Source organism: Hyla sarda, chromosome 1 (genome assembly GCF_029499605.1).
Source record: "Hyla sarda isolate aHylSar1 chromosome 1, aHylSar1.hap1, whole genome shotgun sequence".
Taxonomy (NCBI): domain Eukaryota; kingdom Metazoa; phylum Chordata; class Amphibia; order Anura; family Hylidae; genus Hyla; species Hyla sarda.
Window position 1 is genome coordinate 246,799,940 of NC_079189.1, and position 26,911 is coordinate 246,826,850.

Here is a 26,911-nt window from a genome sequence, read left to right on the forward strand (position 1 = left end):
CAAAATATTAAACAAAATTGGTCCCAGTACAGATCCCTGAGGTCCCCACTGGTGACAAGACCTTTCTCTGAATATTCTCCATTGACTACAATCCTCTGTTGTCTGTCACTCAGCCACTGCCTAATCCACTCAATATGGGAGTCCAAGCTCAATGACTGTAGTTTATTGATAAGTCTTCTATGTGAGACAGTGTCAAAAGCCTTACTAAAATGTAGATACGCGATGTCTTCTGCATGCAAGAATTCATGTGGTCTGGCATTAAAAAAAAATTGGAGGCAGGGACTGGCTGGCTTAGTTCCCCTGTCTCTTGCATAATACCCCATGGGCCCCGCCTCATTCATTAATATGCTAATGAAGGCTGCAGGTGAGTGCTCTACTCTGATTTCAATGAGTAACCTCTCATTTTACAGTTGTAAAATGTACTAGTACTACAGACACTAGGATGCAATGCTCTGCACATACCCCCATGGGTAAAGCAGTGTGTATGTAGTACATATACACTGCTATACACATGAGGATGTGTGCAGAGCATTTGCACCCTAGTGTTTGTAGTACTACAGAGTCTGTACTACAGACATGGGTCAGGTGCAATGCACTGCAGTCTGCACATACCCCCATCTGTATAGGAGTGCTATATAAAAAGTGTAAAGTAAAAAAAAAAAATTTTAATAAACCGTTCCCCCCCCCCAATACAAATTAGCTCCCCTTTTTCCTATTATACAAAAAAGTAAAAAAAAAAAAAAACTGTCTGAACTATTGAAGCTAAATGTTAGTAAATCATTAACATTTTATTTTAATAGTTCAGATAGTTACCCATGCGGCAATATCAAATTTTCACTGGTTTCTGTACAGGATTATTAATAATGATCTTGTACAGTAACCGGCATCAACGTAAAAAATTAAATAAAATAAAAAAAATTGGCCCAACTTGCTGCTGTTTGGTCACATCACATGCTAGTAACTTTTAATATGGCAATTGTACCTGCTTTTTCAAGTAGGATAAGCTGAACCCCTTTTTTTGGCATTTTGGCGTTTTTTCCGATTAATCGATGAAATAATCGGCAACTAATCGATTATTAAAATAATGGTTAGCTGCAGCCCTAGTCAAATGTTGACAGGCGCCCCTAAGAGTTTTGCTCCTGGAGCAATCCCCCCCCCCCACGCTACACCACTGACCGCTATATAACAATAATAAAAGGACTTCTATTTTGACTGTCTCTTCTTTTATAGAAGCATCTGGTCCACAACTTTTAGAAAGGATTAAAATATCCTATTTTTTCAGCAAAAGGAATGACAGTCTTAATTACAGATATCAAACTCCTCTAATGAAGATTATAGAAGCTGCAGCTGTTTCTACAACCAGGTCCCCTCCCGCTTTCCCCATAGAGAATATACCAATTAACAAGGATCTGAAAGGAAAATGTGACCTCCATCTCCTAGAAGAGACATACTGAGGAGAAAAAAAGGTTGCTATCCTCTAAAAATAAAATTCACGTAATAACTTAAAACTGTTTTTATTTTTAACTCCTGATGTGTCAGTCAAGCTATTGGTCTGGTTGCAATTAAAAATACAGCGGTCCTTGTGCATAGGCTTTAAACAAGAAATTACCCATGTATCTTAATCTTTTAACAATGCATTTTGCAGTGTACATTGGATAGACACACAAATATGAGAAGGCGTGGAAACAAACAAAAAATGACAAACTGGGAAACAGAACAGTTGTATTTTTTCAAAGCTATTTTTATTCTGGAAAAATTGGGGGGAAAAATGGAGCATGGAATTCATTCTTTTAAAATGACAAAAAAATTCAGGTTTATAACATGGTATTTAAACTACATAACATTGAGACCCTTTGTGAAAGAATCTCTGAAAGTTCTCAACTCTCACCATTTTTAAGGAATATGCATTCCTATCTCTAGAGGCGCTGCAGGGAGAAGGTTTCAGTTTAGTTTGGTTGTGGCTGGGGTCCATTTTGTTTGTAATACAGTAGTTTATAGTTTCTGTCCTCTCAGATCAGCCTTAATTGACAGGTAAAAAAAAAATTTCCTCCTCTTGGTGAGACCAACATCCAGCATTTGGAAACCAGTTCAAGTAGCTTTTCCCTGTCTTACTCTCTTTTCCACTCCAATGTTAAATCTTGCTAAAAAAAAAAACATTGTTCTGTTTGTAGCAAAATAAAGATTTAAAAAGCAAATTTAGTTTAAAAATGTTGGCCCCTTTAAAAAAAAAAAATCTGGGTGTAATGGTGGAGGAGGATGAGGAAAAGGCCAATCTACTAAATGTGGTGACACCTTAGTAACATTAAACACACAAATCTCCGGGCCAGGGTGACATTCATTGCAGGGATTTGCAGGAAGTAAGTACTATGCTATATATATATATATATATATATATATATATATATATATATATATATACAGACAAAGAATAAGTCAGCCAGCACTTTAGTTGATACCAAACTATTATATGGACCTGGCCTACAGGTGCACGCTACTAGGCTAGATATACAGCAACAGAAGAATGCAGCAGCACACTGCCAGCACAAGGATATAGGTGCAACATGAATATGCAGTTAAAACATGGAGAGCTATACAGCTATGGTGTAATAGATGCAAATGTGAAACTATGAAATAGTGAGGCACTTAGCTCGCAAATTTGTCTCCGCCGGCGGTCAAATAGCTTGGACCGTCCCACCAAACCAGGTGGGACGGTCCAAGCTATTTGACCGCCGGCGGAGACAAATTTGCGAGCTAAGTGCCTCACTATTTCATAGTTTCACATTTGCATTTATTACACCATAGCTGTATAGCTCTCCATGTTTTAACTGCATATTCATGTTGCACCTATATCCTTGTGCTGGCAGTGTGCTGCTGCATTCTTCTGTTGCTATATATATATATATATAATATATATATATATATATATATATATATTCCTTATATTTAAAGATTCTATAATGACAGGGATTGTTCCACAGGACTGGCGCTTAGCAAATGTGGTACCAATATTCAAAATGGGACCAAAAAGTGATTCTGGAATCGATAGGCCTGTAAGTTTAACATCTGTTTTGGGTAAGATTTTTGAGGGGTTTCTGAGGGATGCTATTCTGGATTATCTTAACGAAAATAACATTCTAACACAGAACCGACATTGGTTTATGCATGATCGGTCCTGTCAGACTATTCTGATTCTATGAGGAGGTCAGTTATAGATTGGACCAGTGGGAAGCCGTGGTTGTTGTATATCTGGACTTTTCTAAGGCATTTGATACTGCGACACATAAAAGGAGGAGGATAACATAATATTACAGAGGGATCTCGGGAAGCTGGAGGCTAGGGCGCAAACGTGGCAAATGAAATTTAATGTGGATAAATGTAAGGTTATGCACTTGGATCGTAAATACAAATTGCACAATTATGTACTAAATAAGAAGACAGTAGGTAAAACCAATACTGAAAAGGACTTGTGGATTCTGGTGGACAATAAACTCAACTTTGATCAGTGCCAGACAGCAGCTGCCAAGGCTTAAAAAAGTCATGGGATGTATTAAGAGAGGCATAGAGGCTTGTGACGGGGACATAGTTTTGCCGCTTTGGTCAGGACTCGCTGACCACAAATCAAACGTACCTGCGGGGTACTCCGCTCATTAGAAGAGACATGCATAGCTCAATAATCCAAGAAAAAAGAAAAAGCATGCAAACTCACTGCGTCTGGCAGTAAACGTGACAGTCAGGAGGACGCGGAGACATCAGGGCGTGTAACGGAGCCTTCGGAGGCAACCTGCGGTTTCGTACAATGTCACATGCTTCTTCCGGCCTCCCTTACATACACTGCATTTTATGTTCTCAGTGTAATAAATTATTTTCCATTTGTAAAACTACTCCACTCAAAACTAACAAATAACAAAACCTATTCATAACACACCAGACCAAAATGATATAATAATGTAAACTTTATTCAGGTTTATCGAAAACAATTAATAAAAACACATACATTAAATTACTTTAATCAGAAAAAAAGTGCAGCAGGTTGACAGTAAGCAAAATGTACAGTGTAAAACACAGCGGTCAAGTCCTGGTAAAAAAAAAAGTGTGGGAAGTTACCCAAGATTTCAAGAGTTGGTCCGGCAGGACTCCTGCTAATGGGAATGGTGTTCCCATTAAATACATGATACAAATGAAATCCACAATGGGTACGTTTATGTAAGTCGCCAAATATATGCAAACAACACAATCTTACATCAGTATGTGTCTCCACTGGCTCACTACACTATATACCAAACTAAAAGTGGTGTATGTGATTTGTACTGCACAGACCTAAGAATGGGAGCCCAAACACAGCATATTTGCAAGAAAATCAAGCAAAGGAGATTAAGCCAAGAGAGTTTCAGCAATTAGGCTTGTAGTTTGGGGGAGACTAATCAAAATGATACTGTTGGGATCCATTGCTCCGTTTCGCCATTCATTTTTTTTCTGGTATGCCGTTGAGCAGCTTTAGGGCATGAGCGGAACTCTGCTGGCTACCCCAGGCTCGGTGATGTCAGCACTGTTGGGTCGCTGCTTCTAGTGGTTTTTCATAGCCTCCCTGTGCCTTGTCATTCTTAAAAGGGTACTTTGCCCCTAGACATTTTATCCCCTATCCTTTGGAGATCTCTGCTCTGGCACCCCAGGCATCTGGTGCACTGGCGGGGCGGAGACTCGTGAAGTCACGGCCACACCCTGCTCATGACATCGCGGTCAGGTCACGCCCCTCAATGCCAGTCTATGGGAGGCCTGGTGCTGCACCCGACGCTCTAAACGAACGCCGGGTGCAGCAGGGAGATCGTGGGGGTCTCCAGCGGTGGCACCTCTGTAAGATGTAAAGTTTGGAGTGAAGCATAATAAGAGAGTCAGTTTCCCTGTAATCAGTTCCCTGTGGATAACACATTTTCGGAATTTGACTGAAGATACTGTGCGTACACTGATAACAAGCCTGGTCAGTGTAATGTTCCATCTGGAAAAAGCCAGGCATCCTCTACTGAAAAACATGTCCTGCAGAACCGTAATTAAGAGGCAGCATGTTGTTTGTGGGAGGTTCAGCCACGTCATTGGCAGATCTAGCAGGTTTACACGAAAACATGAACTTGGAAGAGCAGAGAGAGAAATATGGGCATCGACAGCAGTGTTTCTTAGCAACTTTTTCTTAGGATCTCAGTTGTTACAGAAAAGGATCGTTGCTAGCTGCATAAAAGATTTACTTGTCATTTGTGCTTTAGTTTTGCTCATGTGTGACGAATTTATCATACTGTCAAGGGGGGGGGGGGTTTGATAAATTTGGCGCATATAAGCAAAATACAATAAATCGCTTACAATTTTTTGTATGATTTCTCCACTGCTACTTTTTGCAGAGGAGAAAGGCAGTTTTATAAGACAGGTCTGACCTGGCATAGGTGTGTGACTTTTTGGAGGGGTATGTAACTTTTTTAATGCTACATTCACACTTCATAAATTCGCACCACTGCAAAGTGAAAACTGAACGTTTCTCAGGTAAGACAATTTGCTACTTTATGCGTACCCACAAAAGTCACACAAAAAAAAGTGCTTAGGCACACGTGCACCATTTGGTGCACCCAGAGTAAGCAAAATGGCTAGAGGCTCTGGAAACATCTGGGGTATTTTCAATGAAAATTTATTTTATGGTGAAAAATATTTTTGCAGTAGGTTTTTGGTAAGATTTTAACCCTTTTGGATTCTGCAGCTCCAATGTATTTCTGTATATAGCAAACTGCAGGAGCTGCCATAAGAGCCCATCAGCTTTGACTGGCTTATAACTGAACTGAACTATAGATGACGGCTCAGGAGAAGTTTCTGGACACTGAACGGTTGGGCAAGCTTTCTGACTGACTGAGAGCAGATGGCTAAGTACAGTCATACAGAAAACCTGAAGAAACTAGTAAAAGGTGTATGTAAGAGCTATGGCAAAAGTTGTGTAAGTCCGCAATATACTTTCATTAAATTAGAAAAAAAAAAAGCCGGTGTGCTATTGACAATGCAGTTCTCCTTCCCCAGGAGCGATGTCGCACTACAGTGTCCTTGGCAGGGTGAGTGCAGTGAAAAAATATTCCAAAAACTTAAATCCTTTGCTCTTTGTGAGGCAGCCACCCAGCAACAGTTATAGGAGCCGGTGGCGCCTCCTGAAGTCAGTTGAAAAAAATGTGACCACTACTGCACTCCGTAGCGTTCACGTATGTAAACCTTCAGAATTTTTCCAGCAGTCGATTGAGGATGATGCATGCTACTTAGCTGCGTCTGCTCTGATGGGGGTGTCCTCATGGTTCAGACACTGGACTATAACGGGGTCCCCTGCTTCTTACTTCTCCCGGCTGAGAAGGTCTGTGCTCCAAGTCTGACGAGTGGAGAGTGCGGCAGCTCCCAGTCAGACCCTGACTTGAGGGCTGACTATAGCAGGACTAGTAACCGTTCATCTCCTTTGAGGGGAAATGTATACAATCCACACAGCCTCTTTAACCAAATAAATATAGGTAGGAGTTCCTCTGCGAGCTTGGCTCGTTTGAATGCCAGGTCATGCAGGAAGCCTTTGCTTCACCACAGAATTCCCCCCTTAAACACAAATAAAACATAGAAAACTTCAAAGTGCATTAGAAAGATTTTTTTATTTACCATAAGGAGTGCAATAGCAAAATTAGTGTTAATGACAGTGTTCATTTAACAAGGGTTTTAAAAGAAGTATTACATACTTAATAACAAAAGTGTCTAGACAACATTTTAATTTTTCATACATAGAACAGTTATGTACTCAATAAAATATGATTCGCTCTCTCCCTCTCACAACAAAACACCACATCAATGGTTATTTCGGGTTTCTGTATAAACACTGAATCCTTTTAATGGAGCATCCCAGTAGCAAGGTGAGAACTGAGGATCTGGTAACAGAGACTCTCAAGTTTCACAACGCAACCTTGAGAGGTAGCATGACTTGTAGGAAAGATGGTGGCAATGCAACTAGAATCCAAAACAGCCCCAGGAAAATGCTAATGTGGGTAGGAAATCTCCTCAGAACGGGCCACTCTTGGAACAAAAGGATAAACCTTCCTTTAGAAGTAAAGGAGGAGCTTCAGCAGGTACTAGTGTTAGATTGCCCTCCTCCATTTCTTATTTTAGATTCCCCACCGGATATAGTCATCATAGGGTGAGGAGTCTTTCCAAACACTGTTCAATCTGAGGTATTTGGTCCGGAGAAGAGAAAAAAAAGCTCTAGTCCACAAAATGGATCTGAAAACGCAATCTGTTTTGAGTCATACAAACACGATAGAAGTCACCTTGTCTTGAGCGAAAGTACAACTGTCGACACTGGCTCACAGTCCAACAGTTTTCGAGGATCACTCAAGTGTTTACTTCGAGAGAAATAGATCTATTTGCATCAGAAACAGTTCAGACCAAGAGATTTGTAGCTTGAGCATGATTCCTGAAAGCATAGAGAATAGACGAGTTATCCTTTCTGTGGAAGGAGCTCAACAATCTATATGTCTTTCCACCTCTAACATTAATGGCGCAGACCCTACAAAAGATAGAGGAGAGGATACTAAAAATCGTACTGGTTTATTCAGTATGGCAATTCAGGCCTTGTTATCCCATGCTACAGAGGATAGTGATGGAAGGGAAAGTTCCATTGGGAATGACGTAAGACTGCTTTTGAGGTCCTTCTTATTCTGCTTTCACAATTAAAGGGTACTCCGATGGAACACTTTTTTTTGTCCGACCGCTGGGGCCCCCTGCGATCTCTCTGTACGGGGCCCCGACTCGCTGGCCAGATCGTGCGGTGGTCAACACGGGCTAAGTGGCGGCCGACACGCCCCCTCAATACATCACTAGGGCAGAGCCAAAGATTACCGAAGGCAGCGCTCCGGCTCTGCCATAGAGTTGTATTGAGGGGGCGTGTCAGCCACCACTTTGTGCAGTGGTCAACACTCCCCCTTCCCGTGGGCTGTCAGGGCCCCGTACAGGAGATCATGGGGGGCCCCAGCGATCTGAAACTTATCCTCCTTAGGATAGGGGATACGTTTTTCACCACTGGACTACTCCTTTAAAAATTTAGGTTCAGCCTTGAATATCTTAATTCCGAATTTTACAATCAATAATATTTTTCGTATACTACTTTAATGGTGCTGTAGCAGCTAGGCTTATAAAACCTAAAATATTCATTCACATGGGATATTGATCTGCTTTTATCTCTCCTGGAAACTATCCCTGATTCAAATTGTAACCTTGCACATGATAGGGATAAAATTGGAATGTTTATTAGCGCTATCCTTTGCAGCAAGATCCATATAACTTACTTTAGTACACATAAACAAACCTTGGCTTTCTTCTACTCCTAGAGGATTTCACATAATCCTCAAAGGGAAAACTGAAACAGATAGCGTTGATAGTTCCCCAGCAGGATTTGATTTTATAGAGGACTCTGAAGACCAGTCCCTTTGCCTGGTTAGAGCACTGAAAAAGTATGGAACCGACAGCTACTTTTAAAATTAGTTACCGATCTCTTTAAAGGGGAAAAACTTTTTTTTTTTTTTTTTTTAAACAGTTAAACAGATTTGTAAATTACTTCTATTAAAAATATTTAAAAAAATCTTAATCCTTCCAGTACTTTTTAGGGGCTGTATACTACAGAAGAAATTCTTTTCTTTTTGGATTTCTCTTCTTTCACGACCACAGTGCTCTCTGCTGTCCATTTTAGGAACTGTCCAGAGCAGCATATGTTTGCTATAAGGATTTTCTCCTGCTCTGGACATTTCCTAAAATGGATAACAGAGGTCAGCACAGGGCACTGTTGTCGTGACAGAAGAGAAATCCGAAAAGAAAAGCATTTCCTCTGAAGTATACAGCCCCTAAAAAGTACTGGAAGGATTAGATTTTAGAAGTAATTTACAAATCTGTTAAACTTTCTGGCACCAGTTGATTTAAAAAAATAAAATAAAATAAAAAAAAGCGTTCCAACGGAGTACCCCTTTAAAGCTTCAAGAAAACCTATGGAGAGAGAAACTTCAAACAATATTAACCCCTTAAGGACCAGGCCAATTTCCACTGTAAATTTTTGTCCATACTTGCTTCATTTCATGGTGAAAAATTCCAAAATTTGATGAAAAAATTGAAAATTTAGCATTTTTCTAACTTTGAAGCTCTCTGCTTGTAAGGAAAATGAATATTCCAAATAAATTATATCTTGATTCCCATATACAATATGTCTACTTTTCTATTTGCATCATAAAGTTGACATGTTTTTACTTTTGGAAGACATCAGAGGGCTTCAAAGTATAGCAGCAATTTTCCAATTTTTTACAAAATTTTCAAAAGCGGAATTTTTCAGGGACCAGTTTAGTTTTGAAGCTGATTTGAAGGGCCTTCTTATTAGAAATACCCCACAAATGACTCCATTATAAAAAACTGCACCCCTCAAAGTATTCAAATTTACATTCAGTAAGTGTGTTAACCCTTTAGGTGTTTAACAGGAATAGCAGCAAACTGAAGGAGGAAATTCAAAATCTTAAATTTTTACACTCACATGTTCTTGTAAGCCCAGTTTTTGAATTTTTACAAGTGGTTAAAGGAGAGAAATCTAATTAAAATGTGTAACCCAATTTCTCTCGAGTAAGAAAATACCTCATGTGTATGTCAAGTGTTTGGCGGGCGCAGTAGAGGGCTCAGAAGTGAGGGAGCGACAGTGGGATTTTGGAGAGTGAGTTTTTCTGAAATGGTTTTTGGGGGGCCTGTCCCATTTAGGAAGCCCCTATGGTGTCAGGACAGCAAAAAAAAAACACATGGCATACTATTTTGGAAACTACACCCCTCAAGGAATGTAACAAGGGGTCCACTGAGCCTTAACACCCCACAGGTGTTTGACGACTTTTCGTTAAAGTTGGATGTGTAAATGGAAAAAAAAAAAAAAAGGTTTTCACTAAAATGCTGGTTTTCCACCAAATTTGAAATTTTTACAAGGGGTAATAGGAGAAAATGCCCCCCAAAATTTGTAACCCCATCTCTTCTGAGTATGAAAATACCCCATTTGTGGGCGTCAAGTGCACTGCGGGCACACTACAATGATAAGAAGAGAAGGAGTCACATTTGGCTTTTGGAAAGCACATTTTGCTGAAATGGATTTTGGGGGGCATGTCCCATTTAGGAAGCCCCTATGGTGCCAGAACAGCAAAAAAAAAAAAAAAAAAAAAACACATGGCCTACTATTTCGGAAACTACATCCCTCAAGGAACATAACAAGGGGTACAATGAGTCTTAACACCCCACAGGTGTTTGATAAATATTCATGAAGTGGGATGTGAAAATGAAAAATTTGATTTTTTTTTTACACTAAAATACTGGGGTTACCCCAAATTTTTCATTTTCACAAGTGGTAAAAGGAGAAAATGTCATTGTAAATGTGTAAATACATTTCTTTGGAGTAAGGACATACCTCAAGTCTGGGCGTAAACAGCATGCCCACCTGTCTCAGAGGAGCAGGTCACATTCAGGGGCCTTGAGCTTCTGTGTTGCGGCCTGTGGAGCCAGAACAGTAGGACCCCCCCCCCCCCTCCATGGGCATTACATGGGGTAAATAACTGGGGTACACTAAATGACTAAAATTGGGTACAGTGGGACATAAAATTATAAAACAGGTTATGTTCCCAGAATGATGACCCAGAGCATAGCCAAAACAAAAAAAAATATGCCCGCCCCAAACCCTGTGCTCTGAATCATCATTCTGGGAATGTGACGTGTGTGGCCGTCCCTAACCTGTTGCCTCAAATGAGCGCTGCGCATTTGAGGCAACAAAAAAGTCCCCGATTATAGTGACTCAGTGACCCATGACCCAGAGAAAAAAATACCCCCAGAGGTCTTATCAGTTTATTTTTTATTTTTTGTTTTTTTTAAGATGAGGTTTTTTTGGGCAATTTAGTGGTTTATGGGGTTAAAATTTGGAATGTACTCTGTACTTGGTACATTGGGGTCAAATTATGGAAAATTGAAATGAAGAGGGAAAATTTAGTACTGCATGGAAGTGTGATACTCCCTGAAGCAGTTTTTAATGCAGAGGCCCCGATGATCTGGGCAAGTGTCACACTGAGTGGTGGTATCCTTCCGAATCCCCCTCCTGTTACACACTCTGCATTTTTTCTGGGTTCGTCCCTTCTTTCCACTGGGGGGGGGGGGGGGGAACCTCACCTGGAAAGTGTTGGCCTGGGATGATCCTGGCACCTATTACTCCAGTTCCTTGGGAAGTCCGGCCTGCTCTTTCCCGGTCCCCAAAGATCAGGACTTTTAGGACTTCTTCTTGGAACTGGAGGAATGTCCCTGTGTTGCCAGCGTACTGGGACAGTACAAAAGCGTTGTACATGGCAACCTGTACCAAGTAAACCGCAACTTTTTTGTACCATACCCGTGTTTTCCGCATTGGCCATGTATGGCTTGAGGACTTGATCAGAGAGATCAACTCCCCCCATATACCGATTGTAGTGCAGAATACAATCAGGCTTGAGGACCGGGGTTGTGGTACCTCGCACAGGGACAGGTGAGCTGCTGTTACCATGAATAGTGGTCAGCATAAGGACATCCCTCTTATCCTTATACCTGACCAGCAACAGGTTTTCATTTGTAAGGGCACGGGACTCACCCTTGGGCATAGGTGTCTGCAGAAAATTTAGAGGGATGCCTCTCTGGTTTTTCCGCACGGTCCCACAAGCGGACATGGATCTGGCGGCAAGGGATGTGAAGAGAGGGATGCTGGTATAAAAGTTGTCCACGTACACGTGGTAACCCTTATCCAGCAATGATGCACAAGCTCCCAAACGGTTTTCCCGCTAACACCCAGAGTGGGGGAACAATCTGGGGGTTCAATACGGGAATCTCGTCCCTCATACACTCTAAACTTGAGAGTGTACCCGGAGGTACACTCACAAAGTTTATAGAGCTTCACGCCATACCGCGCCCACTTCGAGGGAATATACTGGCGGAAGATGAGTCTCCCCTTAAAACTGATAAAAGACTCATCGACCGAGAGCTCCCTGAGGGGTTCGTAGGCCTCCAAAAATTTTGCCCCCAAGTGATCGATGACCAGCCTCACTTTGTAAAGCCGGTCATAGGTGGGATCACCTCGGGGTGGACATGCCTCATTATCTGCATAATGGAGGCATTTCTGAATGGCCTCGAACCGCCTCCGTGCCATGACCATACTGTAAAGCGGGGTCTGGTAGAAGATGTCCCCGCTCCAGTACTGCCTGACACTTGTTTTTTTGACCAGGCCCATATGCAGCAAGAGGCCACAAAATATCCTCATTTCTGCTGCATCAATGGCGTACCATTCATTGGGCCTGGCCAAAACAGAATCAGGGTGGTGGGCGATGAACTGCCTGGCGTACAGATTCGTCTGCTCCACCATGTGATTGACAAAACTGTCACTGAAAAAATAACAAATGAATGAACGAATGAACTCAGGGGACTAGCAGAGCCGCGAGAAGGGGCCGTTAACCCCTCCCCTGCCGGCTGCTATTGGCCGGACGATGACCCCCCTGGGCATTGGCTCGGGGTGCCTGCTGATCGATATCAGCAGTCACCCCGGTCCGGTCTCCATCCGGTGCGCGGCAGGGACCGAAATTCCCAAGGGCGTACAAGTACGCCCTTGGTCCTTAAGTACCAGGGAGCAAAGGCGTACATGTACGCCCTTGGTCCTTAAGGGGTTAAAGGTTCGATTCTTTCAGCTGCGTCAGTTGCAGGTATAGATACTACTACATTTAAAGCACACTCTTTGACAAGCACTGCTACTTTTAAAGCAGCAGCAAAAGTTATTCCCCTAGGTTGTATCCTTAAAGGGGTACTCCACTGGAAAAATTTTTATTTTAAAGGAGTACTCTGGTGGGAAACGTTGTTTTTTTTTTTTTTTTGTTAAGGGAACCAATCATCAGATTTTACCCTGTATAATGCTTGGCAAAGCGTTATATAGGGTAAAATTGCTGTCCTCACCATCCCCGGGGGACGCTCCTGCCCCAGGGATGGGGATATATGAAGTTATAAACTAGTCACCGCTGCTGCCGCCGTAAGTAGTCCCCTGGGCGGGGAGCTCCACTCACCTACTCCCGTTCTTCGGCCGAGAGGGACGCCCCCTTCGCTTGATTGATGGACCACGTCATTGTTCCGCTCACTGAACAGACGGAGCAGAGCGATGATGCTGCCCATAAATCAAGCAGAGGGGGCGTCGCTTCCGGCCGAAGAACGGGAGTAGGTGAGAAGAGCTCCCCGCCCAGGTGACTACTTACGGCGGCGGCGGTTACTAGTTTATAACTTCATATCTTCACCATCCCTGGGGGCAGGAGCATCCCCCGGGAATGGTGAAAATAAAGATTTTACCCTATATAACGCTTTGCCAAGCGTTATATAGGGTCAAATCTGATGATTGGTTCCCTTTAAAATCAACTGGTGCCAGAATGTTAAACAGATTTGTAAATGACTGCTATAAAAAAATCCTTCCAGTACTTATTAGCTTCCTCCAAAATTGCGACGAGAGTAATAGGCACTGGACACAACCACTGGAAACAAACTCGGTTTAATCACCTATGATGCAACGCATTTCACAGTAAGACTGCTTCATCAAGCATAACCAGGTGAGTACAATCATGCACTAAATAGGGGCCATGATTAACCCTTCAAGCAAACTTAAAGAGACCATGTGCCACATGGTTCTTTTAAGTTTGCTTTAAGGATTAATCATGGCCACTATTTATTGCATGGTTGTACTCACCTGGGTATGCCTGATGAAGCAGTCTTGCTGTGAAACGCGTTGCATCATAGGTGATTAAACTGAGTTCGTCTCCAGTGGTTGTGTCCAGTGCCTATTACACTCGTCGCAATTTTGGAGGAAGCTATATTTCATGGTTCAATATAGACATGGAGCGGCTGCAGGCATCTACACTACACATTTTATTCCATAGTTACACTTGGCGGAGTGTAACTTCATGTGGTAAGCGCCACCATATATATACATACACACCTGCCTTTGTTCTAACGTTATCACACTACGGAGCGATGTCTGTCTTGTTTTAGTGCTTATTAGCAGCTGTATACTACAGAGGAAATTCTTTTCTTTTTGGATTTCTTTTCTGTCACGACCACAGTGCTCTCCGCTGACACCTCTGTCCATTTTAGAAACTGTCCAGAGCAGGAGAAAATCCCCTTAGCAAACACATGCTGCTCTGGACAGTTCCTAAAATGGACAGAGGTGTCAGCTACGGAGTACCCCTTTAAATCAACTGGTGCCAGAAAGTTAAACAGGTTTGTAAATTACTTCTATTAAAAATCTTAACCCTTCCAGTACTTATCAGCTGCTGTTTGTTCCAGAGGAAGTTATTTTCTTTTTGAATTTCCTTTCTGTCTGACCAGAGTGCTCTCTGCTGACAAATCTGTCCATTTTAGGAACTGTGCAGAGTAGGAGCAAATCCCCAAAGCAAACCTATCTTGCTCCGGACAGTTCCTAAAATGGACAGAGGTTTCAGCAGAGAGCACTGTGGTCAGACAGAAAGGAAATTCAAAAAGAAAATAACTTCTTCTGGAAGAAACAGCAGCTGATAAGTACTGGAAGGGTTAAGATTTTTAAATATAAATAATTTACAAATATGTTTAACTTTTTGGCACAAGTTGATTTAAACATTTTTTTTCCCAGAGGAGTGCCCCTTTGAAGCAGCCGGGTTGACTTCACTTAAACATTTTAAAATATACTACTGGCGACCTTTAGAATCTGAAGGTGTTTAATTCACGAGGGCCACTACGAGTTGCTTATCTGCCCATCAGTTGTTGCTGGGTGGCTGTCTTCGAAAATTAGAACAGTTTGCAGGATCTATGACCTGCAAACTGCATTTGTTTAAGAAAATACGGCAGCCACTCGGCAACAGCGCCCACCCAAAAATATATATTCCTGGCAGTTTTCACATTAAAAATAGTGTGGTGGCCCAGTACGGGAGCTGTTACCCCGTACACTTGCTGCCCTGTCATGTGACTTAGCATGTAATTGTTACACAGGAGGTATCAGTGACCAGGTGACTTAAGGGTGACCAAAGGGACCCCATAAAGTCCCCCCATAAAAGCCCTGGGAGGAGTCTCTTCTGTCTCTTTGAGCTCTGCTCTTTCTGCTAAGCTGAGGTCCAGTGCAGTCGAGTCTGGAGTCATAGGAGGCCTCAAGTCCTGCAGCCACCAGCTACAAGTAAGCTACTGTCACAGCATTGTCAGTCACAGTCATCTGCTGTCTAGTCAGAGTGGTCTGCAATCAATTGTCCAAAACCACTGCAGGTTCCTGCAAGCCCTTAAGGTATCTGAAGTCACTGGTCACCTCTGTGGGCCCGTCTTCACTGTATAGACTGTTCTCTATGTCACTCAGTAAAGCTACCATTGTCTGTAACTTGGCGTCGGAGTCATTATTGCCCCCGTGTCTAGCCAAGGATCCAGCGGTATACGTTCGGGGGGTATTGAGGATAAACCACGAATACAAGGGGTTAATGCCATTTGCCCCTAGGGTAATTCCATCTGCCCTGCATCACACCCCATACCACAATAGAATCATCCAGAAATCAGAAGCTGACCACTCCATAAGCTTCCACTAAACCAAAGAAACAAGATGTCCGCTCCCCAGCGTCCAGAAGTTTCTTGTTTCCAACGCTGCGTGCGGGCTTCTGTGTTCAGGGCCGCCCCTCGTGATGTCATGGCGGTCGCGCCCCCTTCCCTTAGACTTTCGTTGAGGGGGCGGGCATGATGTCACGAGGGGGCGGGTGTGATGTCACGAGGGGCGGCCCTGAACACGGAAGCCCGCACACAGCGTTTGGAACAAGAAACTTGCGGACGTTGGGGAGCGGAGCTTCTGAAGCAGGGCAGCGGAGTACCCCTTTAAGCTCTATCTTCTCTTTTTACTGTTTACGGTGATGTGCAGAGTTCTGATTTTCACTGTATAAAGAGAGAACTGATGTTTAAAAAAATACAAATAAATAAATCTAGTTGAGCTAAGTGTTGGATCTGAAATGTTACCAGCATATCATAAGAGTCTCTCATTATAAATATATATAGCAGGGAGACATGTTGCTTGGAGGAAGACATGTGGCAAGGGAGGTGAAGAGGGCAGAAAGGAATACTCCTTTAGGGTAGGGTCACGCGTGTCGTATTATGCTGCATATTCTCTGCAGCTGATTTTGCTACCTATTAACAATACGCAGCAGCAAAATACGGCATAGGTGACCCTACCCACAAGTCATTTCTCTGTTTGCATGGCTTACGTCATTTGTGTATTTCCCTCATTTTATGAAATAGGTGCATGTTTTTCCTAAATTGCTAAATAGCTTAGACCTAAGCAGGTTTCAAAGTGTAGTCTGGACTGGAGGTGCACACGAACTTGGTGTTTTCACTGAAAATTTGGCACGTGAAATAAATCTGCATCAACTTCAAACGAGAAACAGTGTTTTGTAGAAATAACTTTAATAAGGAAAAAGTCACAAAATCTTTATGCAATTCATCACTTTTTTTGTTTTTTGGAAAACTACCCTACCATGTCATTTTTGGGCCAAAGCCAGAAGTGTATTCCAAAGAGTTGGGAAATACAAAGAGGAAGGATGGATCCACTTCTGACTTTGGCTCAAAGACTGCAGTGGCAGTAAAAAAATCCTTTGTGGAAAGGTATACATGCGGAGGGTACGGTAGGAGACATACATAAGCTGTGAGTGCTCAGCTGCTGAGGGAGCGCAGTCAATCAGGAGTTGGAGCTGTTGTGACACTTTCCATTACAGTCCAATTATGGTGCATTAGTCACTATCTCACAGCAGACAAAGCAGGTACTGTTTATTACCAGCCTTTCTACAGGATAAAGTAACTATTTAACTCCCTGCAGAATTGGGAATGCAAGTGCAGTAACATTAAGAGACGGTACAGAGTAGGACTGCACCATATGGGGAAAATGTGCGATTGTGATTATTAGAGATGAGCGAACTTACAGTAAATTCGATTCGTCACGAACTTCTCGGCTCGGCAGTTGATGACTTTTCCTGCATAAATTAGTTCAGCCTTCAGGTGCTCCGGTGGGCTGGAAAAGGTGGATACAGTCCTAGGAAAGAGTCTCCAGCCCACCGGAGAACCTGAAGGCTGAACTAATTTATGCAGGAAAAGTCATCAACTGCCGAGCCGAGAAGTTCGTGACGAATCGAATTTACTGTAAGTTCGCTCATCTCTAGTGATTATGGGCCTAAATATTGCGATTTTGATATGCGATATAATAAATAAATGGTAAAATCCTGCCATTTCATGTCCAATCTCCTCCAATCTTCACAACTATCCACCCATTTTATGCCCACCGCCCATTTCACATCTCCCCATTTAATTTCTATTCCCCCCCCCCCCCTGTCACATTCTCCCCTCATGGTCACATCTTCTCCCATCACATTTTCCCCCTATGTCACATTCCCCACCCTTGCCATATTCTCCCCTCCCATCCTTCACATTTCCTCCCCCAGTCACATCCCCCCTTCACATTCTCCCCCGATCCCCCATCACATTCCCTCCCCTAGTCACCTGATTCTCCCTCCCGTCACATCCCCTCCCCCCTTGTCATATCCCCCTGTCACATTCTCCCCTCCTATCACATTCTTTCCCCCTGTAGGTAGCTTTTTGTACTGCAGCAATACACTGGGTTTCTCGGGCGGTTTTCAAATCTCCCACTGGATCCAGGAAACCCAGTGTGTTTGCAGCCGAAAAACCTTTCCCCATCAGCCAATCACTGGCTTGACACATGACACAGCTGCAGCCAGTGATTGGCTGAAAAGGGAAAGGTCCTACTGCTTGTATGGTAGAGAGGAGACACCGGACAGCACCGAGATGAACGGCATCTGCAGGGACCGGGAGTAGGTGAGCAGAAGTTTTTTTTTTTTTTTTTTCTCCCTGCGCCCTTTTACTTAGCTCAGTGTTTTTCTACCTAGGTGCCTCCAGCTGTTGTGAAACTACTACTACCAGTATGCCTGGACAGCCTTTGCTGGTCCTGGCATGCTGGGAGTTTTCAAATAACTGGAGGCACCGTGTTTGGGAAACACTGACTTTTAGTATTTAAATTTGATAATCGCAAGTTTTCCCGGGGGGGGGCATATCGCTATATTGCCAAAATGAAAAATCGTGATTCGATTGTTTTTGCGATATATCGTGCAGCCCTAGTCCAGAGCTATAACATATGGAAAATGTTATGATAGTATAAGGACCTTTGTTTTGATGGGACACTAGAAAAACCTGGATGTGGGTGGGGCTTCAGTAGTGTGATTGACAGCTCTGTTTTAAAGTTTTACTGCATGTTCCTATGCCAGGATAGCACTAAAATATAAGACTACTCCTTATAGTAGTGTGGTCATTACAATGGTTGTGCTTTTAACTAGTTTTCTATTGGAATGGGGTTGCTATAGGCTTCTGCTCCTTGGCAATAGTTAAATAAGGCTTTGTTCACACCATATAATTTTTGGTGGCCTTGGAGGATGAAGAGGTCCAATAGATTGATCCTGTATAAGGAAACCAATACTACAAGTGGTTTGTTATGGTTGAGGGTGGATTTGTTCTGTTTGGCATGTGGGCGAAGGACCTTCATGATGTTCCTTCACTGTATTCATTTTTGACCTGTGGACTACGAGGAAAAACTGCTTGGGTTCTATCTTGAAGTCTTCCCTACCTTTTGCTAAGTACCCAACATACTCTTCAAAAGCTTACACCAAATTTGGCCTGACAGGAGATGAAGTGCCCTTCTGACCTTCATTTGGCTAATGTATTTCTGTATGGGGTTATACAGAATCATATACTAAATTATGTTTTCTGTAGCTGATGTCAATATATGACATACAATGGAGCCTTCCATCAAAAGCATAATTTAAGCAATACCAACAGAAGGCTCAGACGTAAATGGGACAGAGCCTACCCTCTAAATAAATCTGCTATGTTTTATTTGGTATATGACCTAAAGGGGGCCTGTCGACAGCCACTTCATGCGGTGGTCGAACATGCCCTATTCAGGGGATACCTTTTGGTACTCCTTTCAGTACTAAAGCATTTAAGGGAAGTAATATGCAGCTGGTATATCTATACTGCCTATATTTAAGATTTGTTCATTAATGGGAATCTGCCCTTTAACCCCTTACGGACCCGGGGTTTTTCCGTTTTTGCATTTTTGTTTTTTCCTCCTTGCCTTTAAAAAATCATAACTCTTTAAATTTTGCACCTAAAAATCCATATGATTGCTTATTTTTTGCACCACCAATTCTACTTTGTAATGAGGTCAGTCATTTTACCCAAAAATCTACGGTAAAACGGAAAAAAATCATGGTGACACAAAACTGAAAAAAACAAACGCTGTTTTGTAATTTTGGGGGCTTCTGTTTCTATGTAGTAAATTTTTCGGTAAAAATGACACTTTATCTTTATTCTGTAGGTCCATACAATTAAAATGATACCCTACTTATATAGGTTTGATTTTGTCGTACTTCTGGAAAAAAATCATAACTACATGCAGGAAAATTAATACGTTTAAAATTGTCATCTTCTGACCCCTATAACTTTTTATTTTTCCGTGTATGGGGCGGTATAAGAGCTAATTTTTTGCGACGTGATCTGAAGTTTTTAACGGTACCATTTTTGCATTGATAGGACTTATTGATCTTTTTATTCATTTTTTCATGATATAAAAAGTGACCAAAAATGCACTATTTTGGACTTTGGAATTTTTTTGCGTGTACGCAATTGACCGTGCGATTTAATTAACAATATATTTTTATAATTCGGACATTTCCGCACGCGGCGATACCACGTGTTTATTTACATTGTTTTTTTTTATGGGAAAAGGGGGGTGATTCAAACTTTTAATAGGGGAGGGGTTAAATTATCTTTTTTTTTTTTTCAGTGTTATAGCTCCCATAGGGACCTATAACACTGCACACACTGATCTTCATCATTGATCACTGGTTTCTCATAGGAAACCAGTGATCGATGATTCTGCCGCTTGACTGCTCATGCCTGGATCTCAGGCACTGAGCAGTCATTCGGCGATCGGACAGCGAGGAGGCAGAAAGGGGCCCTCCCGCTGTCCTGTAAGCTGTTCGGGATGCCGCGATTTAGCCGTGGCTATCCCGAACAGCCCACTGAGCTAACCGGCATGCTTTTACTTTCACTTTAGACGCGGCGTTTAACTTTGAACGCCGCGTCTAAAGGGTTAATAGCGTGCGGCACCGCGATCAGTGCCGCGCGCTATTAGCCACGGGTTCCGGCCGTTGTTAGAGGCCGGGCCCGACTCGCTATGATCGGGATATAGTTATAGATCGGTAGCGGACTCATGACGTAAGCGTACATCATGGGTCCTTAAGAGGTTAATGGGTACTCTGGTGGAAGATCATTTTTTTTTTTTTTTTAAATCAACTGGTACCATAAAGTTAAACATATTTGTAAATTACTTCTATTTAAAAAATCTTCATCCTTCCAGGACTTATCAGCTTCTGTATACTACAGAGGAAGTTGTACAGGTCTTTTCAGTCTGAACATACATACTGACCCCAGTGCTCTCTGCTGACACCTCTGCCCATGTCAGGAACTGCTCGGGACAGTTCCTGACATGGACAGCAAAGAACTTCTTCTGTAACATACAGCAGCTGATAAGTACTGAAAGGATTAAGATTTTTTGGTACCAGATGATTTAAAACAAAATTGGTTTCCACGAGAGTACTCCTCATTGCTCTATGCTATAACTGATGCCATTCCATTCTAAGGTAAAGACCTCATTAAAACTGTAGTCATTTAATTTAATGATCTATCATTTTTTTTATCATTTTTTTTTTTTTTTGCATTGTATAGATTTCGGGTGTGCTTGTTTTTATCTGTTTTTGTTATTTTATTTAATTATGACTCCTATTTTCTTTTGTCTTGGGATTGTTATGTGGAAGAAGGGAAATGACAATGTGCTCAGGCATTTTTGTTATTCAGAATTGTCAGTGGTTGCTCCACAGACGAACAAATGTAGTGTAGCTTAATATCCCATCTTTTTTGGAATACCGTTTGACTGTATTATGAACATACATACTTTTACATAATTCTATTAACTCTGTTTTGCAGGACACCGCTGGACAGGAAAGGTACAGGACAATTACCACTGCATATTACCGGGGTGCTATGGGCTTCATCCTGATGTATGACATAACCAATGAAGAGTCGTTCAATGCTGTACAGGACTGGTGAGTACACAAATGTGACAATCACTCCGGTCTGTTTTTTTTTTTCCTTTTTATGTTGCTTTTTTTAATGTTACATACATATTTAACATACAGTAGGGTATAATGAGGACGCAAATTGCAGTTTCCAAATAACTTCTCTCCAGTATGGTTGTATCTGTTGTACAAGTTTACACTTGGAATGAATTTTTGTTATAATAGTGTCATGTGGTATCTGCCATTAGTTACATACATAGTTACATAGTTAGTACGGTCGAAAAAAGACATATGTCCATCAAGTTCAACCAGGGAATTAAGGGGTAGGGGTGTGAAGCAGATCTTTTAAGTCCAGCAAACTATGGATTTAGGGACTCTATGGAGTGATTAAAACATTTCTAGAACAAAAGGTTTTTTACAAATGATAGTGGCCAATTAATCAGCTTTTGGAGTGTAGCCGGATGCATTATCCTACTAAAATAGGACACTACCATTAGGGAATACTTTTGCCATGGAGTGGTGTGCTTGATCTGTACAATGTTTTGTTAGGTGATATGTTTCAAAGCAATATTCCTATGAATGCCAGGACCCATGGTTTTCCAGCAGAACATTGCCCATGGCATCATTGACCAGCTTTCTTTCTTTCCATAGTGCATCCTTTTATAGGCAAGGGACAGACACACGGCTGCCGACATGTTAGTGAAAACATTGTTCATATGACCAGGCCTCTTCTATTGTTTACGATCAAGCTCTTATGTTCATTGTAGGTACTTTTAGCGGCGGACAGGGCTCAGCATGGGCACTTTGACCAGTCTGCAACTAAGCAGCTCCATACACAGGAAGCTGCAATACGGAGTGTGTTCTATCAGAGCCAGCGTTACTTTTTCTTTCTTTTTTTTGGTGTTTGTGCTACAGTAACTCTTTTTATGTAATCTGACCAGATGGGCCAGCCATCATTCCCCATGGACATGAGTCAACCATAGAGATTACCTGGGGTGGCATGTGCTTACATAGTCCCCCTGACTGATTTCTGGCACCATTCACTGCTTTCCCATGCACCGTCCTCCTCTGCCCACTGCTCCTTTTCCTGCTGCACACGCTATTAAAACAACAGTTCCCAGCAGTCGTCACTGCCAAGACCATTAGAAAGGTGGTGTGGCTTTTGTCTGTATGATGTCAGAAGGGGTTGTGGCTTAAGCTTTGATAAATCGGGGGGTGCCTTGTATTGACTATAAGGGCATGGTTTACAAGGCGAGGAAGCTGAAATGCAGTACAAAGTGTCTCATGATCTCTGTTGGGGAGGGAGAGGGGACGAGTGGACAGAGGTTGGCCAGTTTTTCTTCGCTTCCTGTCTGTCACAGCATATTCCAACAAAGATAATGGCCCATAACAGGTAATAAGTGTCTCTAACAATACAGTTTGTCTGGCCATGAGGGGACAAAATATGGATCTTTTTTGCTATCCAAAGTACCTCTAAACAGGTATTCTGGTATTTTAAACTTGATTTCAACTGAAAGTATGTGGTACAAAGTAAAAATTCTCAGTATATAGTAATTAATTTTATCCAGTAATTTCCCACATAACCATCACCACTGACCCAAAATGTGATCTTTAGAGCTAATTTCCTAGGGTTATGACATGGCGTGTTGGTCAGGCATGCTCAGTGTCACCGGCACTAGAATTTATAGATGTCTATGTGGTGAGGGAAGAAAATATGAAGGGCACAAGAGGGAAGAGACTTTCTTGTCAGTAACCAGGCAAATATAGGGGTAGAAGAACACCTAGAGTAGATGACGGCAATTAATAGAACTGCAGCCTTCCGTTGAAACCCAGACACTCTTGAAAAAGAGCACATAACAAGCAACATGAAACTAAAATATTTCTAAATGTGTAGGGTGTATTATCCTGTTGCCTGTTTATAAGTTATCCTTTGTTGGACCATTTTAGTACATACTAAACCACTGTATTCCAGGAACCCCCCCTGCTTTGAAGATCTTCTTCCCCAGTTGTCCAGCCATAGCAATATGGCACTTGTCAAAGTCACTCAATTCCTTTATTGTCCAAATTTTTTTTTTTTTTTTTTTTAATGGTAGGTGGCATTGACTCAAGGTATTTATTTACCTGTCTAGTTTTAAAATAAAATTGCAGCTATTCAATGCTGATTTTGGTATCCGATTCCGCCTTTTTCATCTCTGGCTTAGCTGAACTTGAACATTCAAGATAATTAACTTAATATGAAGACAATAATTGCCTTTGTCTAAAAGGCTATATCTTAGCCATTTTTTATTCTTGTTTTGTACAAAAAACATTTTCTTCAAAGGTGTATATTAAACAGTATAGCAATTCTCTGACTGGCTTTGTACCAATGACAAGGAAAAGGTCAACTTTGATGTGGTCATTAATCAGCTTAGACGTTCTTTATAGGTGAGGAAAGAAAGGTTAAAGGGTACCTTTCATCAAAAAAACTTTTGATATATTATAGATTAATGTATGCAGAATAACTTTACAATTGCATGTTATTAAAAAATATACTTCTTTCTATTTAATTTTCCACTTTGAAAAAAAATGACCACTAGGGGTCTCCCTGCTGGAGTCCTAAATCTGATACTGCAGCTGGGACACAGACAAACTCAGCACTGCTCCCTGCCAGGGAGTTTGTCTGTGTCCCGGCTGCAGTCTGAGATTTAGGACTTCAGCATGAGCCTGAAATCTATAAAAGGAACTGGTAGGGAGACCCCTTGTGGTCATTTTTCCAAAGTGGAAAATTAAATAGAAAGAAGCATATTTTTTAATAACATGCTATTGTAAAGTTATTCTCCATACATTAATCTATAATATATCAAAAGTTTTTTTTGATGAAAGGTACCCTTCAATAAGAAACTGATAGATCGATCTTTATCAGTATTTCCATAGGTGTTTAACCTATCTAAATCTATTTTTTACCATAAGTTTAAAGCAAGGATAGAAAAAATGGATAGAAAAAATGGCTGTAGAAAGGCATTGTAGTTGTACCAATTTTAAAACAAAGATATAAATAAGGATATAACACTTCACGCTATAAACTTTTTTTCCAATGGCTGTTTTGCCAAATTAAAAATAGGCATCCTGTCACAGGGCCTTTGTGGCAGGATTTGGTATACAACAATTGTGACAAAATTAAATAAATATGAAAATATCGCACACTACTCCAATGAAAATGGAGTAGTCGTCTGTTGGCATCAGACACATATTACCTAATAACACTTTTTATGTTTTTGCTTTGATGAACCATTATCTTATAATGTAACCTGTTGATTGCATTTCCTAGGTCAACCCAGATCAAAACCTATTCCTGGGACAATGCTCAAGTTCTATTGGTTGGTAACAAATGTGACATGGAGGATGAAAGGGTTGTGTCATCAGACCGGGGAAGACAGCTAGCAGAGCACCTTGGTAAGGCACATCTCCAATCTACCATTTCATGAGTACCACCGGTGATACCTAATGTCAGTGAAGGGGTAGGAGTAGGTTTAGTTCTTTTTTGAATGTCTTCTGCTAAAATGATTATGTATGCCAATATGTGAATTATTTTCAGCCAATAGAAGAACTTGGATTTTGAGGTTTCCAATCGGCAGATAACGCTCATCCACAAAGGTCTGTGTGCAAAACAGGTGAGAAGGACAGTCAAATATACTAACTCTGTATTGTTGCCTTGCAGGCTTTGAATTCTTTGAAGCCAGTGCTAAAGACAACATTAATGTGAAGCAGACATTTGAACGTTTGGTGGACATAATCTGTGAAAAGATGTCCGAGAGCTTGGATACAGCTGATCCAGCTGTTACTGGAGCCAAACAGGGACCTCAGCTCACTGACCAGCAGGCTCCACCACACCAGGACTGTGCCTGCTAAAGAACATGCCTTTCCTTGTCCAGATATATAAACACACATACAGCATTCCGCACCCCTGTCCCTATCGGCTGTAAAATGGTTACCTCTCCCTCACAGACCTTTAAAACCTGCATATCATCAGAAGATGACTTTGTCTGTTACAACCTTTTTAGTTAGAATCTATGTAGCAAAGAGAGAGTTAAAACTGAGTGGTTGAATAAAAAAATAGTTTAAAAATAAATTATATATAAATATATATATGTATAGAGAGAGTGAATTAACAATAGTATTGAGAAGGAAATGACTAGAAAAATGCCATTTTTGTACAGCGTTTTTCTACTATGAAAATGGCTAAACACTAAGATCTATATATAGAGACATCTTTGACTCTGTACGGAATGGATTTTTTTTAGCATTTCAATGGCAATATCCATCCAAAATAAGAGATCCTATAAATGTGTCCGCATGAAACATGAATGTTCTATCAGTTCACCCTGAATTGCTTTTTGTGTGTGTGCATTGAAACACTTCCATATTGTACCTCTTGCCACTCTTTTGTGTTAAGATTATTTATATATATATATACAGTATATATTTTATTATACTTTTGTTTTCCTGTGTCTGAATTTGCAATATGTATGTGAGAATCTATCTTCCTATTTTGATGGAGTGCCGTTCCAGGTTCCCGCCACAAGAAGGCAGCTGCTTTATATAGAGGAGTAATGTGGCCAGTAATAGTCCTTTTAATGTACTGACTTTAGGCGGTGATAGAATATCCTTTCAATAAATATTCCAGTCCTATTTAATTTTTGATCTCCTAAAGTATATAGTCACAAATATATATATATAGCAAATTGTATGTTAAATATTACGGGCTTTTTAAAACTGCATTTGAGTGCTGTGAATCTCCTCTGCAATTTTGTTTCTGTAGTTACAATAGAGTAAGTGAAAAGAGGATAATTTGTTTTAATAAATGTATTTCTAAAGAGAGTCAGCTCTTAAAAAAAATAAATACTTTCAAAAAAACCTCTTTAAAGGTGCAACATTTCCATAATTCAGTTCTGAATTATTCAGCGTACAACAACAGCCTGTGGTAGAAGAAGTGCCCACTGCGGTATTTTAGATGACAACCGCCAGTATCACTGCAGACAAATCGCTAACCAAATAAGCAGTGGATGCCAAAAACACTTATTTTTATTTATTTATTTTTAAAGATGCATTTTGTTCTCCGGAGCTAGTAGACTGTATTTAATTGCCATAATCCCCCCCCCCCCCCCCCCCCCCCAACCTTCCCATTTAGTCAGATTCATCTTTTAACAGGTATTCATTTTTACCTTCTAACTAGTAGTAGTCCGCTAGATGAAGTAAATCTGAAGACCAACCACTTGCAGATTTTCCTGAAGTGGCTCTAGAATGGTAAAATAGAGCATTGTGCATGCATATGTAACATGTATGGGACTGGCAAGGCATAAAGGAAGCGTTGTTAGTTGCACCTTTAACAGAAATGGTTTACTTGATTTTTCCAAGTTAAGAATAAAGTCTTCAGTCTGCTGTTCACCTTGATATTTCTTCCTCTTTCTCTTCGCGAATTGTCAGGTCACGAGTGTTACATTACCTTGGGGTACAACACTTGACTATTCCTCGCCGGGTGGTCGTAGTTTTCCCCCCCCCCCCATTACTCATTTCTTCAGAGCTTTCAGATGTGAACATTACATTACAATAATAACTGATGATGAGAAATTATTAAAAACGCTATGACAAGATAGCGTTATTTATCAAAGCCTGTGTAGAGGATGAGTGGTGCTGCT

General features: G+C 41.3%; 2 protein-coding genes across 4 annotated transcripts in view; one reads left to right on the forward strand and one right to left on the reverse strand.

The window, feature by feature from the left end:
- RAB3A (RAB3A, member RAS oncogene family) overlaps positions 1–26,666 on the forward strand; it is a 56,359-nt gene extending 29,693 nt beyond the window's left edge. For both annotated transcript variants that reach the window (XM_056570103.1, XM_056570113.1), the window contains exons 3-5: positions 21,145–21,263; positions 24,544–24,668; positions 24,934–26,666. In XM_056570103.1, coding sequence (XP_056426078.1) covers positions 21,145–21,263; positions 24,544–24,668; positions 24,934–25,124 — 435 coding nt within the window. In that variant the 3' untranslated portion in view covers positions 25,125–26,666. The remainder of the gene's footprint in view (positions 1–21,144; positions 21,264–24,543; positions 24,669–24,933) is intronic.
- The window catches only part of LOC130367598 (mpv17-like protein 2), an 81,693-nt gene that overhangs the window by 22,070 nt on the left and 32,712 nt on the right, over positions 1–26,911 (reverse strand). Inside the window, exon 6 of one of the 2 annotated variants that reach the window (XM_056570154.1) lies at positions 6,677–7,465. The exons of the other annotated variant lie outside the window; for it this stretch is intronic. Within the exon in view, the coding sequence (XP_056426129.1) occupies positions 7,421–7,465 (45 nt within the window). The 3' untranslated portion in view covers positions 6,677–7,420. Of the gene's footprint in view, positions 1–6,676; positions 7,466–26,911 lie in introns of those variants that run through there. 2 annotated transcript variants of the gene reach the window in all.